General features: G+C 46.0%; 1 protein-coding gene across 4 annotated transcripts in view; it reads left to right on the top strand.

Moving 5' to 3' along the window:
* by (focal adhesion protein tensin) overlaps positions 1-13,543 on the top strand; it is a 279,600-nt gene that overhangs the window by 60,441 nt on the left and 205,616 nt on the right. For all 4 annotated transcript variants that reach the window (XM_075893521.1, XM_075893528.1, XM_075893539.1 and 1 more), the window contains exon 2: positions 3,602-3,637. In XM_075893521.1, the coding sequence (XP_075749636.1) occupies positions 3,602-3,637 (36 nt within the window). The remainder of the gene's footprint in view (positions 1-3,601; positions 3,638-13,543) is intronic.

The following is a 13,543-nucleotide window of genomic DNA, read 5'->3' on the forward strand; positions in this document are numbered from 1 at the left end:
TTTCAAGGCTGCAAGCGTTGTACCCCAAAAACTTCCGGTCAGCTCATTTACCAGCTCCTAATGTCGAACTAAAATCACGTTTTCAAGTTTCTTTCCAGGATAAGGAAAGTCTTTCTTTACTTTTTCAAATAAAAGAAACGTGCGTAAAGATCAAAAGAATCTCTTATCATTTTATGTAGCACGAAAGGGCATTTATTTTAATAGATTTTGCCAAACAAGTGAAAGAAAGTGTAGAAATAAGCGGGCTATTTTCTGAAACTCTTCTTGCCCACCGATGCTTTTAGGCACATCGGCGGACGAAACCGGATGTCATCAAGAGTGTGTGTACAGTGAATGGGTACTGAGGCCCAGCCCCTCGATAAACCTTGCTAAAACCAAGGAGGGTACGCCCAGCGAGTTTAACGTGGATAACTTTTCTGGTCAGATAGTGTTAATAGTGCATCCTTTCGATACTAGTTTTTATTTAGTAAGCATCAAATGCAAGGCATATATTGATGGAGATTAAGTCACCAATACTTGTCTCTGTAGTTTATTTCATCAGAAACAACTATCTTTTTATTTATCATTAACGTGCGTGGTTTTCCTTCTCAATTGAAAAGGGTGTGCGCGTGCCGCTCCTCTGCGGCCGTGGATGTGGCTGCTTACTACTACTACTACTACTACTACTACTACTACTACTACTACTGTTTAGAAAAAGTTTATTTACACTATGTACAAAAAACAAAGGTTTAATTGATAACATTATAGTAATATAGGGCACATGCACTTCGGCACATTTATGTACTACGACAAACATCACTACGTTGCAATGAAGACATCATAGCTCTAATATATATGACAATGTTGGCGTACGCGTACACAAGAACTCATGCAATAACATGATACAATGAATTGTATAGGGATTCAATAGATCCAATGAAGCACAATTGGTTACAAACCAAATCATGAATGGATACTGAATGGGCGCTGCTTAGCACGAAGTCGGTCGAAAAATGAGCTGTACACTTTCGTGTTCAGGATTGACGAAAAGGCACGACCAATGCCGCAGAAAATCGTGCTCTTCGAGGAAGAACAGCTCCTCCGAAAGGAACGCGAGGATCTCTCGTCTCATTCGGCTCAGTATCGGCCACAACGCACGCCGGCGGCAGTTCGCAGCCACGGCCTGGCATCGGTTTCGCCAAAGGCTGAACAGCCCCGCCGCAACTATTAAAAGAGCCGAGAAGCGCCCACGCGGGAATCGGATGTTGGACACGAATGTTCGCATACCCTGCCCCCGAAAACCGGCATGAACCGCACGTTAAAAAAGGCGGGAGACCACACATTCAATTGTCACATGTCGATTGGTCTCGACCATGACGCAATTCAGGCAAGTGGAAGTGCGAACCACCTGCCATCGCTGCAACCGATCTCGAGTGGGGAGCCAGCCCTGCAGCCCAACCACCAGATGAAGTCCCGGCGATGTCCTGGCAAAACTGCTGCAGTTACTGGTTTCCAAGGGCGGTTCATTACAGATTGACGATGCTGGGGCACCAAGGGCCGTAGCAGGGCGGCCATTGTGTCCACCATTTTAGATTCGGCCACCTCTATCTCTGCGCACGTAGCGTGAAATACCAGAATGGCTTGATATAAAGATGACAGTTCAGTTGATTGGGGACCTTGGTTAATTTGGCTAGCCGGCAGGAATACGTGTAGTGATGGCCCCAGATGGTTGCGAGCCAGTGTCTGAGCTGGCGTACCATCGTTGCTCAGTATTCGCAGTAAAGTGCGGAGGCATAAGGTATAGAAGCCGTGAAGGAAACGTCGGGGAATGCAAAACCACCTCGATCTCGTGGTTGAGCTAACGCCGGACGGGATAATTCTGTGCCACCAGACCGAAAAGAAAAAAATGATCTGATGCAGTTTTGCACTTTCTTGGAGACGTAGAGCGGTGGTTTTACAGAATGGCAAAGGCACAAAAATTTTCCGAGGTAAACCGTTTAAGCGAAGTATCGGCATTCCAAGGGGGGCAAATCGAAGTGTCGGGCTTCTTTTACTTCACTTTGAAGAGTTCGTACAACGGATGACCAGATGCTGTCCTGTACACCAAATGCAGTGAAAGTAAGGCCTATAGTATTGTAATGCTATGAGACCACTGTAAAGGCGACGTGATGTTGGTGCGACCGTAGGGGTTGCCAATAAAGAAATACTGGCTTTTAGAAAAGTTTAACCTTGCACCGGAGATAATGCCGAAATGATGGAAAGTATCAAGAGCATGCTGCAGCGGCTGTTCATTATGAACATATAGAGTAATATCATCTGCATATGCAGAGACCTTTACTTGAGTGTTACCAGGTAGGGGTAAGCCTCGAATGTGCGGGTCACGTTCAACGGCCCTAAAAGAAGGGCTCTAATGCCAGGCTGAATAGAACTGGGGAGAAGGGACACCCTTGATGAACCCCACGCGTTACTTGAAAGGGGTGACTCTCACGGGAATCCTTGTGAAGTGTAGCTCTCTGAATTAGTGTGGGTCCATCGCGTGAATTAATTAGGTCAATGAACTTATCCGGGAACATACATTGCGGACCCACGGCCCACGGCTTAGGGAGCTTCGCCCACAAAAGTCTTGGTAACGTGATAAACGGTCTAAGTACATGTTACAACTTAAATGCCGAGATACATTTAGTGGCGCACCCTGAGGCTGGGTTTGGGGAGTTCAACCGGGCACTCCCATTAAATTATTTTTTACATTTTGCGTCATTTTATGAGATAGAGGGTCAAGTATTCTCGTCTGGTTGGTTCGAAATATTCGTGAGAGCTTAGAAATGCGCTAACCAAGATGAAATTATTGTTACTACTTTTACGGACTGTAGGATGCAGCCTTGTGGATTAGTCATCGAGATTCACTGTAAACAAGACTTCCTTGTAAGAGCCGAAACGTCTCTAAATATATCTTCACTTTGGCTAGCGTCTTCCAAGTTTCTACCAAATTGTATACTGCTGTATTGTGCGTCACATTTTTTGTCTCACGTTTCACCATTCTCTCCTTTTATTTTCTGTTTCTAATATGCAAAGAGCAGTACACCTGGCGCTGCTTATTACTACTGATGGTCTAGTTCACCTTTAAGAATGGACACACACACACACGCACACACACACACACGCACACACACACACACACACACACACACACGCACACACACACACACGCACGCACGCACGCACGCACGCACACGCACACACACACACGCGCACACGCACACGCACACACACACACACACACACACACACACGCGCACACACACACACACACACACACACACACACACACACACACACACACACACACACACACACACACACACACACACACACACACACACACACACACACACACACACACACACTGGTTTTGCACTGAAGCTCAAGCTTCAACAGCTCCACTCTTATAAAAGGTAGCTGCCGCACAGTGCGTTTATAAGATGCGTGCAGCACAGCTGCAGCGATCACCTACACCTCTCAAGGTCTGCGGTTGTTTGTGCAGTGCGCTTGGCGTGTGTCATGAGCGCCCCCTGCGTTACTCATATACTGAACTGACGCTCTTGCCGCTTATTGTTTTTCGCAGGGAGACACGACGGACGAGTCCGATGGTGGAGGACGGGTGAGTCTTTCCGGTCATCTGACGCTGGCGTGGGCATGAGTTTTTGACAACAGCACATTTTGCCGCTCGCTGGGGCGAATGAGATAACTTCAACTGTTATTTCACGCAACTATTACGGGCCTTTGTTTGCGAAGTTTTTCTTTGCAAGAGCTTCTCCGTTATTATCCTTGTCTGCGTACGAAGTGTTTATGGACGCACGTATACGACACGATTTCGTATACGACATGCTAAGGGTGGTCAAGCGGTTAATTGCGTTGCTTCAGTGACATAGAAGGTTGAAAGATTGTTAACGAAAGCTGAGGAATTATTGGCGGAGCACATGAGATAGGCGTACAGAAAAGGAACTGCATGTTATCAAGTTGCAGCTTGGTAATTGGCCACCAGTATCTAAGTCATGCAGCACACGTGGAAGTAACAATTGCCAAGCTATATATAGGAACAGGACACCCTCTCTGTACAAACTCATCCTCTCTGTTCGGTGGGGATCTACCTTTGTGTGATAGATGTGCCTGAACAACTCACAGTGCTTCGTATTTTAATACAACGTAGTGAATTTGATGTCATTTGAAGAAAACAATTTTTGTTATCCTATCGACATCATATATTATTCAATTCAACGACTCTCATAGGTAGGGAACCGCTTTTTAAATAGGAATCATTGGTCGCGTTTTCGAAGGATGTGAATAGTTTTCGCATCATATTTTCAGGTAACCCGTAGCGTGACCTTTGACGATAGTTATAGCGCGAGAACAAAACGACGACACAAAGACAAGAAGGACACGAAAGACACGAGCGCTCGTGTCTTTCGTGTCCTTCTTGTCTCTGTGTCGTCGTTTTGTTCTCGCGCTATAACTATCGTTATGCCATACCAACTAGCCCAATCTGCCACACTTCTAAGTGACCTTTGAGTAAAGGATGCTGCTGTGGTGGCGCTAAAAATAGCATCTGCCTCGCGGCCTTTCGACGCATGGGCGGTTGACGAGGCATCCGCACTGTTGACATCACTCCATCGTTTTGTTACCGTGACCAGGAGTCGTTGATCCTTACTGCGCACATGTCACGTTGCTCTCATGATTTTACTATTTATATGTTTTACACGCCTTTAGCACGAGGAACATCATATATAACCGACGCGGCCCCAGACTTTTGCATACGGCACGCCAAGGGCCGTCAAGCCGTCGATCACGTGGCTTCAGGGACAGAAGATGGGCCTGGTGCGGAATGACATAGAGAGCATATAGTAAACCTTCTCACTGGCTTCATAAAGAATTTTCGATGTAACAATATAAGCAATATACAATAGCAAAGTACCTTGTCCAAACTTTTTTTAACTTCTCTGAATGTGTACCTTTTCTATATTTTGCGATGTAATTGATCAACGTGAATTCCTAACTATTCCTTTGTTTTTTTAATACAATCCCACTAGTGCGAACTTTGATTCATCATTCCGTGCAATCATGCGTTTGTATGTGAAGTTTCCTATGCCGAGTCGTCTGTCATGCGTAGGAGTGATTCCGCGGTTGGCGTATTGTCAAGCATTCATTTTACTTTTTGCTGGCTGTCGAAGCAACCACTATGTGCGGGTATTTCTGCCTAATAAGGTGAAAACCAAAGCGGGAAACTTCGAAAATTTGACACTTCGCCCTCTCCACACTCGTGTACGCTGTTTTCGCTTTCATTGTGCTTTCGTTCATGTCCCAAGTGTCCATCGTTGACTATTCAAGATATCGCTATTACCTGCAAAGTACTCACGTATTTAAACACGAACCTGACGCGGCGGTGGAGTGGCGTGTGGTACTTGACTGCTGACCCGCAAGCGGGATCAGATTCCACTCGCGGTATAGCTGCATTTAGGCGGAGCTAAAATTCGAGAGGTCTGTGTGCTTTCGATTTAGGCGCACGTTGAAGAATTCCAGCTGGTTCGAATTTCCTGAGCACACCGCTATGGCATTTCTCGTAACTATATCGGTGTTTCGGCAAGTCATACTCAATAATAGTTGATGGAGTTTTACGCGCCGAAACGATAGTACGATTTTGAGGGACGCTGTAGTGGGAGAGACCCGGAAAGTTTGAGCAGCTGGTGTTCTTTAACGGACACTCACATCCAAGCACACGGGCCTTTATCGTTAATTCTCCTCTATCAAAATGCGGCCGTCGTGGTCGGGATTCGATCGCTCGACCCTCAAGTCAGCCTATACTATATATACCATCGCGACCGGTTGCGTGAAGGCTGCAGCATTCATTATATATTGATTCATACTGCAAAACATGAGTAATGGAAGTACTTTAGTTTCCATCCTATTCATATTGCGTCAGATCGGCGTCGCGGCTATAGGATCAAGCCCGTGATGTTCACATTTTGATGGAGTCGAAATCGTAAAGGACCGTGTACTTGGGCGACGTGAGTGCATATTAAAGAACACGTGATGGTCGGAATTTCCGGAGCCTTCCACTATAGCATCTCTCGTAGTCAAATCATGGTTTTAGGACGTAAAACTCAAAATATTATTATAACTAGATTAACATTAGTGGCCCAATTTCTACTTCTAGGATGTCGTTATCTCCAGCAGTCGTGTGTACTAATCGTTATAACAAAAGGTTTGATGCCGCGCTTCACATACGTGAACACTGTACCTCGCCAACTTAGTATTAGAGGACATCGATTGACATTGACGTGTTGCTGTGCCCTGATCGTTTAATTCGTGTTTCCGGGCGTTCCTCTGTGGGTCCTTACTCTAACATGCCATCATCACAGACAAAGAAAAAAAATCGCAGTAAAGCCACGAACTGGATGATGATGAGTGCGGCGAAGCGTTCATCTGTCCGACCGTGGGTCGATCTGTCTGTGCGTGCGTCTGTCCGTCCGTCTGTCTGTGTGTCCGTCCGTCTAACGAACACTCCAAGTACCACCATCTAACATCTTTCCGTCATATATTGATTATATACAAGTACTGCTATCTAGCGAACATTCCGAGAACTAAACGAGAAGTGGCTACCTACTACGTACACCGAGAACGCACGAACCACGGCTTAAGGAGCTTCGCCCCTGAAAGTCTATCCCCTTTGCCACATACCCGCTCTCTCGGGTATGTGCCACCGGTGGTTACAAACCCTAACGGGAGACGAGCGGGTGACGTCACAATGTGCTTCGCCCCTAAAACGGGCAAGAAGAAGGTAATGTTTATGAACTGATCTTTTAAATGCGAAGCATTAGCAAACTTTGGCGACTTGGGACATATCTATCTATCTATCTATCTATCTATCTATCTATCTATCTATCTATCTATCTATCTATCTATCTATCTATCTATCTATCTATCTATCTATCTATCTATCTATCTATCTATCTATCTATCTATCTATCTATCTATCTATCTATCTATCTATCTATCTATCTATCTATCTATCTATCTATCTATCTATCTATCTATCTATCCACTTACGCTTGGGTGCTCTCGTGGTCATTCCCTTAACTTTGCGTGAACCAATATTAGCATGGGAGGGTAAGATGATTTGACGAATATTACGCGCTGGTCAATGCATGAATAATGTCACAATCCCGTCGCGTACGTCGTCAAACACTTCCCGCCAGACAGTGGCACATACCCACGGGCGGGTGTGTGCCGCTGGTATGCCAGTATGTGCCACAGGCGGTTGACACTTCGTATCTACTCAGTAATGACGAGAACACACATGTGCAATTTTAACGCGTGAGCGATAAGAAATACCTGACATTGGTAGCGTTGACCCGACAAATGCAAAGAATAAATATCAGGGTCCCAGCTGAAATCGAACTCAAGCATTCTGAGTTGAAATGACGCATTTGACCACAGAGCTACGCCAGGACTTTTCAAATAGACGCTAATCTTTGTTGAACGTCAATAATTTTTTCAGTGTTGCCTAGCCAAATTTATAAGCATTACATATGTACCCCTTTTATACTGCCGTCACGTCGGGTTAACGTCAATTATGGTTAGTTTACCATGCGCTGAAGTTGATTTATGTAGCAGTGACCAGGGCCAGCATACTCGCGAGCATCAGCGCTTCATATCAGCTTCTGGTGTTGCTAATACGCCGCATGTTCTAGTTGGCATCGTTGCGCAAGTGCAAACAACTGGTCATATAAAATCCTGCAACTCTTCAACTTACTGTCTGTGCGTGCAATATTTGCACACATATTTAGCGTCATTTCTCGACGTGTTGCTCAATAAAACGAATTGCAACACGGTCACCTTCCCCGCGCATGGTTCGGACAGCGTTGATTCCCAGGTGCGTGGGATCCGTCGAATTTTCATGTGTAGGGCCATATCTACGTTATTGCCGCTCGCAGTGTAAGAAATCGGAGCACTTGAGAGTTTTCCCTATAACACACGCAACCAAGAAATGTGGTTCCGCGCTACTCTTTTTATCTCGTTGAAAGGCGCAGTGCAATAAAGAAGGCCTTCGCACTTGCGTTTAGTGCGCGGAGCGGCTGCCCGTTGACACTGCTGCCGTTCCGCGGAATCGAATCACAAGGGCATCCCGCGCATACAAATTGCGTATGCCTTGGTTACTCGCTGCATAATGCTCGCATCGTGCACAGTCCCCTATTTTACTATGCCGATTTCTCAGCGGAAACGGCGCAAAGGAAATAAAATGAGAGAGAATAAAATGCGTAGCCTGCAGTGCGAGCCACGCTTGCGCGGGCCGTTCGCCAAAGACACACCTGGACACCTGCCAAGTCGCGCGCAACCACGGAGCCTGCTACCACGCCCTTTCTTTATTCTCGCTTCGCTAGATGGCGCCACCGAATCGACAATAACTCCTTTACTCGGCTGTCTGTTTTCTTTGTATGTTTTAATGAACGTTCGTGGCTGAGCTAGCTCTTTGCCAACCATGCGGTATTCTTTGTGCGTCGCAACAGCGGCTCAGTCGAAACATGTCATCGCTTATTTCCTCTCCGAAGACCGTCTGGTTGTTCTAATGTACTGTTGTCGCACGTGCAGGCGATTCTCGCTATACTAACCCGAATGTGGAAAACAAGCGGGTTGGGTTCTGCCTTTGTTGCTTCACTTTTCTGATCCCGTAAGGGAAGGCTTCTTCTCAAGGCCCTTCTGCGCTAACGCTCTCTGGACCCAATTTATTTCATATTTCTCTGGCCATTCGTTCTGTCCAAGGTCAAACGAAATTGGAGAGTATGCATACAGCGTCTAACAGCTGTTCTTTTATTCGGGATTGGTGTTGTGTCTGGCTGTTGTGGGTGAGTCGTAAATGCACCGCCTTGCTCCGGTTGCATATTGCTTCCCGTCGCAGCATCGGCGCGTGGCGCATGGATGCATCGAGGCTGTGGCAGATGGCAGTCAAACGATAGGCCGTAAATCGCGGAAGCAAATTATGCTGGTGGTTGCTGGAACACGCTACTACATCATTTCTCCACGTGCATTTATTGCAGTACAGGGAAGCTACCTTGCTCGAAATTATGCCATCGTCGTCGTCGTCGTCGTCGTCGTCGTCGTAGTAGTAGTAGTAGTAGTAGTAGTAGTAGTAGTAGTAGTAGTAGTAGTAGTAGTAGTAGTAGTAGTAGTAACTGGTGTCACCAAGTTCACGTGAGCAGAAGGGGGTGTAAATAAAGAAATAAGTAAATGTAATTGATGATGACTAATATTATGCCCATGCTATCGCTAGCCAATTAATTACTCCCACTCACGAGATTGCAGCATCGCTGTCCAAAGGTTTTTCACGACGTGAAACCGGTTGAATGTGTCTACATTAAAGAAAAATAAAGAGTGGATTCAGTGGCGTTATTGCGCAATTGATTCAAGCCTTAAGTCGGGAGAGTTTTGACGATAGATCTTAACAACAATAAGGATGCCTAATGAAATTGATATGCACGGCACCTATGTTATATTCGTGAGCGTAGAAATTATTGCGAAATCTATTCAAGTCGTTTTTCGTGCTGATTATCCTACTGGCTCTGTTGACAAGTTTAATATGCGTGCAAAAAACAAAACCTCCCAACCTTTCCTTACTCTCCTGTCTGTTTTCCTTCCTTCCTGCTGTTCGTAACCTGATATAGAAAAAAAAAGGAAACAAAAGGGTACGTTGGAGGACACTTCGTGTAGTTACGTGGAATATTCGGTACAGATTACTTCAATGTGTCATTCATCAGATACGGAGATAGAGACAGAGAAAGTTAATTATTTCGAGTCTGTGTGTTGCATTCACGCTTGGCAGGTGGTAACTTCAAGTATGAATCAGCATTGCTGTGTGCTACGGCATGGGTCAGGTTCAAACACTTTTAGTTGGGCCTGCAGAGTCGTGGCCGCGAGCACCATCTCACACGACTCATTGTTAACTTCATTGCCCTGCGTTCCACCTTCTCTCTTTTTATTGGGATCTTTTAGTCCTGCTCTACACATGATCATGTGGCAAAGACAGTGCGGTTTCTAGCGTTTTTTTATGGTGTATAATGAGATGGTGGCGCAAAAATAATCCACCGGGTACTCCTTAGTTCTTGAGTGATCCTTGCACAACAAACATACTAAGAGTTGGTCATGGCAGATAAACAGAGGAGCACGTATATAGGAGCAAATATCATACCATACCATACAAGACCATCGTAACACCACTACACGAACTCGAATCTTGTACAGTAGATTCTGATCAGTATTGCGCCGCTATAGCGTGTGAATTCGTTTTTATATGTCTGAATATCTTTGTCTCTTCGCTCGTAAACTTTGAGTGCCCTATGTTCCTTTCTCTTCAAATGCCAATGGTGCAAGTTTCCACGTATTTTGCTTTGTGTATTTCTGACATTATTGCTTTTGTGAACCGCTCCGACAGGTAAGTTTCGCTGTTCTTAGGCGGCTTGTACCAATAGTTCAGTGTCTGTCTTTCCTGGCCGGGGGTCTAGAGGATGTTTATAGGTCTCAGGTGTCAGGGTTCGTATATTAACCAAAACATGTGATGTTAAAAAATTATCGTAGGAGAATATTTCAGCCAATCACAATGCTGGACAGATATTTAGTGAAGTATAGGTAACCAGTGGGAAAACACGCTTATTAAAGAGAAGTTTTGGGATTTCACTCATGGTTTCTATATACGTCAGAGCACATTTGGGGCTTTAGTTGCGTTGGATGGATAGCCTATCGTTTTAGAGACGAAGCTCCTTATGCCGTGGGTCGCGCCTCCCCGATACCACGAAATCCTCGACTACTATCAAACTTCGCGCCGTCTTTACCCGGAACCTGCACGGGATCCGAACGAGCGGCTCATGAGACGCTTGCAGACGAACACCTTCTTGTGTCCTGCAGCCGCCCAGCATTTCATGCCGGGCATGTACGGCTACTATGCTCATTGTGGGGTGCTTGCCGACACCTACCACATGATTGCAGTATGCCCGGCCATACATCTTCCTTTTAGGGGCGAAGATCCTCATAGTGGCACCCGTTCGTCCCTCCTTGTCGTAGTAGTAGTCGTACTGTGTAACCAGTCTTACATTTTGACCTCCAAGGTGGTGCCGGTGAGAGATTTCTTCTGTGCGTTGTTGAACAATAAAAGATTCGCAGCGTGCGCGTAACTAACAGCCGAATTCTCCTGTCTCTCATTCCCCCTTAGCAGCCATTGGCATGTACATTGAGCGCTATCTGACAAGAAAGGGTTGCTACGTTATACTCGCTGGGCATAACCTCCTTGGTTTTAGAAAGGTTTAGCGAGCGTTGGGCCGCAGTGTCATGAATACAGTGAACTAGTATATACCATGAACTCGAGGTGGTTAAAGGTGGGAAGTAGACACGAAGCGCAAGCCGTCAGAAAGTGTGCGTGTGCCACCTCTCGTTTAGTCCTTGGAATGTCCGCTGGATGGTGGTGCATATGCGGAATATATGATGAAAAGATGCGAGATGGTGGTACTTGGAGTGTTGAATAGATGGACGAATGGACACACAGACAGATGCATGGACGGACTCACGGATGGCTGCACTGACGGATGGACGCATGGACGGACGCAGGGGCGGATGCATGGACGAATGCAGGGACGGACGCACAGATGGACGTGCGGACGCATGAACAAACGCACGCACGGACGGGCGAATGGACGCACGGACAGTTACACAGACGGACGCATGGATGGACGGAAGCAAGAACGAATGGACGGACGGATGCTTCGCCCCACTCTCCATCATTCACTCCGTGGATATGCTGCCTTTTTTTTCATCCCCTCACCCACAAGACGGGCTTGGGAGGAGTTCCTGCTTGGCTGCTCCACCCGGGACGCTCAGCGCTCCTTGGTGGCCCGCGCCCGAGCAACGATGACCTCCAATGGACTTCTGGAATAAGGAGACCAACCAAGTGCAGTTGTAGTGCAACTCTCAGTGATTTTCTGAATAAATCTTTTTACCACCACATACTCGATGTGTTTAGTAGTAGTAGTAGTAGTAGCAGCAGCAGCAGCAGCAGTAGTAGTAGTAGTAGTAGTAGTAGTAGTAGTAGTAGTAGTAGTAGTAGTAGTAGTAGTAGTAGTAGTAGTCGGTAGCCACCTCTCGTTTAGTCCTTGGTATGTACGCTAGATGGCGGTACTTGCATATGATGAATATGTCATGATAAGAAGCGAGGTGGCGGTACTTAAAAGTTTTTACTAGATGGACGCACGGACGGACGGACGGATGGACAGACAGGCGGACGCACGTACGTATGCACGGACGCACGGATGGACAGAAGCAAGAATGAAGGAACGGAACGAAGTACGGATGGACTGATGGACGCTTCGCCCCACTCATCATCATTCACTCCGTGGATAAGCTATGGTGGCTAGACCATAAATATGCTGTGATCTTTTTTTTTTTTTGAAGCTACGGCATATCGATGGTGAAAAGTTGATAAGAGGCTGGAACTTAATGTAGCGGCAGAGTGTACGTTTAGTAAACGTCAAATAGTGATACACATTCGTGGTTTCTGTATTTGCGTGTTAGGCAGCTTAATCTGATGTCGCCTTTCTCTCTATATCACACACACACACACACACACACACACACACACACACACACACACACACACACACACACACACACACACGCAGAGAGAGAGAGAGAGAGAGAGAGAGTCTCGCGCGCGTGCTTGGAAGACGGCTTTGGCCACTTGAAGCTTATACTGTTTTCCTAATTAAAGCTTAAGATGTCAGTTTTGAAACGCGCCGGAACTACTGAGAAATGATAGAAACTTTCATGAATAACGATGTATGCAGCCGAACTGCTTCCTGGTCTAGCGGCGTTAAGTTTATATGAGGGAAATGAAAGAAAGCGAAGTTGAAGCTGAATGGGAACCGCGCCTAGGCTGACGTATATAGACCCCGTACTTTCATAACGCCAACGTGCGATTCTTCAAGAAGAACTTGGTGTAGACACATGTCTTCAGTCAACCACCTCGGTGCTGGCGCTGAGATCACAGATTTCTAGATTAAAATTTGAGCTTCACTGCATGTCTACTGGCCGTAGTGAGAAAAGAAAAAAAGTTTTTTTTTATTTATCGCGTTCTGCAAAAATTTGAGCGGAGTATATATGACGCCAGCGTCGTAATTATTACAATTTCCTTGTAAATGACGTTTCGTATATAAGCTGGCTTTTTAAAATCTCTGCCAGCGTGCATGCGACGGACTGCTTAGTGGTGAAGTACACTGTCGCAGTTATGTCGTAATGAGTATTCAGTTTGATTGCTCGTGAATTCATACGGATTCTTCCTCGCAAACACACAAATCTGCATAGAAATTCGCTCCGACATATACTCCAATGAGAAGCAGTGCTTTTAATTTCCGTTATACACTTTACCTCGCTTGACGAAGACACCTCTAGCCACGACCGCAGTGAAGCGCGGTAGTCGCTGAGCAGCGCGCTAAAGTAAGACAGCACACCCACAAACGGGTGCCAAATGGTG

This window comes from Rhipicephalus microplus, chromosome 1 (genome assembly GCF_043290135.1).
Source record: "Rhipicephalus microplus isolate Deutch F79 chromosome 1, USDA_Rmic, whole genome shotgun sequence".
Taxonomy (NCBI): domain Eukaryota; kingdom Metazoa; phylum Arthropoda; class Arachnida; order Ixodida; family Ixodidae; genus Rhipicephalus; species Rhipicephalus microplus.